The sequence below is a fragment of the Carlito syrichta genome, unplaced genomic scaffold (assembly GCF_000164805.1).
Source record: "Carlito syrichta isolate Samal-C Ts95f unplaced genomic scaffold, Tarsius_syrichta-2.0.1 Scaffold311849, whole genome shotgun sequence".
In the NCBI taxonomy this organism is placed as follows: domain Eukaryota; kingdom Metazoa; phylum Chordata; class Mammalia; order Primates; family Tarsiidae; genus Carlito; species Carlito syrichta.
In genome coordinates, this window is record NW_007255945.1 from 15,826 (window position 1) to 20,322 (window position 4,497).

General features: G+C 61.7%; 1 protein-coding gene across 2 annotated transcripts; it reads left to right on the forward strand.

Annotated features, from left to right (window-relative positions):
• Nucleotides 1-3,748, forward strand: TRIP6 (thyroid hormone receptor interactor 6). 2 transcript variants are annotated; one of them, XM_008069181.1, is made up of 9 exons: nucleotides 1-267; nucleotides 538-659; nucleotides 746-871; nucleotides 1,151-1,525; nucleotides 1,803-1,896; nucleotides 2,004-2,173; nucleotides 2,842-3,020; nucleotides 3,250-3,370; nucleotides 3,484-3,748. In XM_008069181.1, the coding sequence occupies exons 1-9, from the start codon at nucleotides 159-161 to the stop codon at nucleotides 3,613-3,615; spliced, it is 1,428 nt and encodes a 475-aa protein (XP_008067372.1). In that variant the 5' UTR covers nucleotides 1-158; the 3' UTR covers nucleotides 3,616-3,748. The 2 variants fall into 2 exon arrangements, with proteins under 2 accessions (XP_008067372.1, XP_008067373.1); XM_008069182.1 differs by having other exon boundaries at nucleotides 159-267; nucleotides 588-659; nucleotides 759-871.
• Nucleotides 3,749-4,497: the final 749 nt, after the last annotated feature.

Consider the following 4,497-nt stretch of genomic DNA (forward strand, 5'->3'; position numbering starts at 1 on the left):
ACCGGGGGCGTGGCCACCCCCAAAATTGGGGAGGAAGGGCAAAAAAAGCCAGAAAAAGTTTCTTTCCTGGAGTCCCAGGCGAGGTGTGGGGCAGGAAAGGGGGCACGGCCAGAGGCCAGGGCCCCGTGACTGCTGGCTGGAGTCCCCCGTCCCAGGCCATGTCGGGGCCCACCTGGCTCCCCCCGAAGCAGCCTGAGCCCGCCAGAGCTCCCCAGGGGAGAGCACTCCCCCGAGGCGCCCCCGGGCCGCCGCCAGCCCACGGAGCAGGTAAGGCAGCCCCGGTTCGGCAGAGGCGCGGCCTGCTGCCAGGCGCCCACCTCTGCCCTCCAGCCCTGCCTCCCGCCCAGCCTGCTTCCCGCTGCCCCCTCCCCAGGCCCATGGGACCAGCCGCCCAGGCCCTCCTGCAGCCCCTGCCTCCTGTCTCCCTCTCGGGACCCCAAGTTCGGGGAGGAGGTGAGGCGGGCCGAGGGTGCAGCCCCGTGAGCGCGCACCCCTCCTGTCCCCCCACCACCTTCCGTCTCTCTTCCCTCATCTCAGCGCTCCAGCCCCACCCCAGGGTCAACTTTTGCCCCCTCCCATCTGAGCAGTGTTACCAGGCTCCCCCGGAGGAGCGGGGGCCGGCTTGGGTGGGGTCCCATGGAGCACCCCAGCGCTCTCAGGTGAGAACTGGACTCCTGGGTGGGGTACCCAGGGCAGGAGGGGAGATATTGTGATTTGCATCCTCCCTGCTTTGGCTCCATCCTAGGGGCTCCCCCCAGACAGGGGGTGCCTGCGCCCAGGAAGTCTGGATGCTGAGATAGACTCACTGACCTGCATGCTGGCGGAGCTGAACGGGGCCCGGGGCCACGCCCCACGGCGGCCAGACCGACAGGTGATTTCCCCCTGCCCCCGCTCCCCACCCCACCCCACCCCCGTCGCCTTCTCTGGGTTCTGAGACCCAATCCACCCCACCTCCACCAACCCCTCGTGAGTGCCGTGTCTGCTGCGGCTGGGAGGCGGTGTGGGTTGCAAGTACTAGCTTGTCAGTCACATGAGGACGGGACCTTGTCAAAAGCCCGTGCTTCCCTGGGGGCCACACACCGGGTGATTTCCACAGACACAGGTCCTAGGAGGGGCCTTGCTCATGGCTCTGATCTGCGTTTCTCCCCAGGCTTTTGAGCCTCCTCAGCCTCCCGCCTACCGCGCTGGCTCCTTGAAGCCGAACATAGGCGGCCATCCATCCCCACCGATCCCAGCACCCCCCTATGGTGGCCCCACGCCGGCCTCCTATGCCACCGCCAGCACCCCGGCTGGCCCAGCCTTCCCTGTGCAAGTGAAGGTGGCACAACCAGTGAGAGGCTGCGGCCCGCCCAGGCGGGGGGCCTCTCAGGCCTCCGGGCCCCTTCAGGGCCCCCACTTTCCTCTCCCAGGCCGAGGTGAAGCCTGGGGGGCTGGCTACAGGAGCCAGCGAGAGCCAGGGGCGAAGGAGGAGGTTGCTGGGGCCTCTGGCCCTGCAGGAGGACGAGGAGGCGGGCACGGGCACCAGGTAAGCCCGGAGGACTGGGATTTGGGGCACAGCTGGACACCGATTGGGTGGGATGGGGGACAGTGTTTGGGGGATGGCTTTTAGAGCAGAGTCAGAGGCCTGGAGTGTGAAGCAGGCCAGGAAGCACAAAGGGGAGGTGGCCAGAGCTGCCCACTGGAGGGCCCCCGGGCCGAGATGTTCTCAGATCTTCCTGGGTTGAATTGCCTGGCCACGCTCAGGGACTTTTACAGGAACAGGCGCTAGAGGTAGGGCTGGACCCCTGATTCCCACCTTCCAGGTCCCCCTGAACCAGCCCCCCGAGGAGGAGCTGGAGAGGCTGACCAAGAAGCTGGTGCATGACATGAACCACCCGCCCAGCGGGGAGTACTTTGGTGAGCTGACGCCAGGTGGGTGGGACGGGGAAGGCAGGAAGTCCGCCCGGATGGCGGTGCGGCTCCCTGAGCCTGTGCAGACTGATCCTATCCCTCCCTGTTCCCAGGCCGGTGTGGTGGCTGCGGAGAAGATGTGGTCGGGGATGGGGCTGGGGTTGTGGCCCTTGACCGCGTCTTCCACGTCGGCTGCTTTGTGTGTTCTACATGCCGGGCCCAGCTTCGGGGCCAGCATTTCTACGCTGTGGAGAGGAGAGCGTATTGCGAGGGCTGCTACGTGGTGAGTGGCTGGGGGGCTGGAGTCAGTGCCTAGAGGCAGGGGGCTTCCATCCGAGGTGGGAACTAGATGCCCAGCCCAAAAGAGCAACAGAGGGACGCTGGGTGACTCAAACTGATGTACAAGAAGAAAGGGGCTCTATAATCCCAGCACTTTGGGAGGCTGAGGCGGGAGGACTGCTTGAGACCATGAATTTGAGATGAGCCTGGGCAACACAGCGAGATCTCTACAAAAATTAAGAAAAGAAAAAAAACCCAGGCATAGTGGCACATACCTGTAGTCCCACCTACTCGGGAGGCTGCTGCCAAAGGTTTGAGCCCACGAGGTCGAGGCTGTGGTGAGCTGTGATCATGCTACTGTACTCCAGTCTGCATGATACAGTGAGACTCCAACTCAAAAAAAAAAAAAAAAAAGGGAGGAATTGAGCAAGCAGCTAAATACTGGCTGCTGGAGGGAAGGACACAGCCCATTACATGTGTGAGGCATATTGGAGTTAGGGGGCTGTGTTAAACGCTCTTGACACTCCTGTGAGGCAGACGTTAGTTAGTGATCTCAGATCTGCTCAAGACCGTCTTTCGCTGAATCACATGCTGGGTTGTATAAACAGATGGGTGGGCTGGCAGTGTGCTGTGGCTCCCTCTCCTCCACCTTCCTAGCCTCCTTCCCAACAGGCCACCCTGGAGAAATGTGCCACGTGCTCCCAACCTATCCTGGACCGGATCCTGCGGGCTATGGGGAAAGCCTATCACCCTGGCTGTTTCACCTGTGTGGTATGTCACCGTGGCCTTGATGGTATCCCCTTCACAGTGGATGCCACCAGCCAGATCCACTGCATTGAGGACTTCCACAGGTCAGGCCCGGCCCTGTCTCAGGCCCTTTCCTCGCTCCCTCTCCTTCGTGCCCCAGGACTGTCTCCTCCTGTTTCCGAACCATGCCCTCCCTGTCTTTGACATCATCCCTTCCCTAAGACCATACCTGTGGTCTCTCCCGTTCCTGCCTGTGTCCCACCATCTCTGGGCTCCGTTGTTGGTACCCTGAAGCTCGGGCTTGACAGCTTGCTTGGGTCCCTTCCACCCCAGGAAGTTTGCTCCACGATGCTCAGTGTGCGGTGGGGCCATCATGCCTGAGCCAGGTCAGGAGGAGACCGTGAGAATTGTGGCTCTGGATCGCAGTTTTCACATTGGCTGTTACAAGTGTGAGGTCAGGAGGCCTGAGCAGGAGCCCCGAGGGGCTCAGGGCGTTTGGGTAGCGCACTAGGGAGGTGGAGCCTGGGGTCTGGGGCTGATGGAAAGCTGTGGTTTCTTTCCCAACAGGAATGTGGGCTGCTGCTCTCTTCTGAGGGTGAGTGTCAGGGCTGCTACCCGCTGGATGGGCACATCTTGTGCAAGGCCTGCAGCGCCTGGCGCATCCAGGAGCTCTCCGCCACTGTCACCACTGACTGCTGAGCCTTCCTAGAAGCAACTGCTGGGCTCTCGTTCCCGTCGATCACCCTCCCCGATGTCTGCCTTTACAACGTTGCCACCAAGTGCTGTCTTCTTTTTCTCCAATCATGAAATAATAATCCCTCAAAGAGTTTACCACTTTCAAGTCTGTTGTTTCACCTGGTTCTCACAGTAATCGTTCTCACAAGCACGATGTCGTTACTGCCTGCATTTTTACACCAGAGATGCCAGAGCTGAGCAATGACCTCCCCAGACGGCACGGTTCTCATAATGGCAGAGCCAAGATCAGAACCTGGGTCATCTTAGCTCTGGTCCTTTTTTGGGGGGGCAACTTTTTCTGTTTGGTGTGAAGACAGCTCCTCTCGGTGTTGGGAGCAAGGCTGCAGCACGCTCCTGGGAGGCGGCGTTTCCTATTCTCAAACCTCAAACCTCACCCTCGATGCATCGGGAGGGGACTTGGTGTACCCCGGGGGGAGGGGCTGCATTTGACCTGGGGCGGGCCGGTCCTGCCTGTTGCTCGGGCCCTTAACCTGCAGCCTGTCTCATCCAGGTACTGGTTGGGGTTAAGACTGAGATCTGCCAGTCTTGCTTAAAGATGAGGCGACTTTGTCAAGGAGAGATGGAACACTGGGCTTCGTCGGAAGTGCGCACAGCAGGCTGGTTCTCCGGTGGGAGCAGGAAATGGTGGGAGGAGATGCTTTAAAATGGTTGCTTCCAGCGTCCATCCCCTCCGCGCCCGCGCTCCCCAAGCCCATGCCCTGCGCGAGGAGAGGACGAAACCGTCCCCGAGAGGGTCGGGAGGCGCCCCGAGCAAAGGGTTCGTGGGGGACGGCGGCTGGGCGCGAGGCGGCTCAGATGCGGACACACGCGGGGGAGCGCCCCGAG

Excerpts from the sequence above, each read along its gene's own strand:
- TRIP6 (XM_008069181.1), top strand. The coding sequence starts at position 159 with ATGTCGGGGCCCACCTGGCTCCCCCCGAAGCAGCCTGAGCCCGCCAGA. Across the intron at positions 1,897-2,003 it reads GCCCAGCGGGGAGTACTTTG|GCCGGTGTGGTGGCTGCGGA; the intron begins GTGAGCTGACGC and ends CCCTGTTCCCAG. Across the intron at positions 2,174-2,841 it reads ATTGCGAGGGCTGCTACGTG|GCCACCCTGGAGAAATGTGC; the intron begins GTGAGTGGCTGG and ends CCTTCCCAACAG.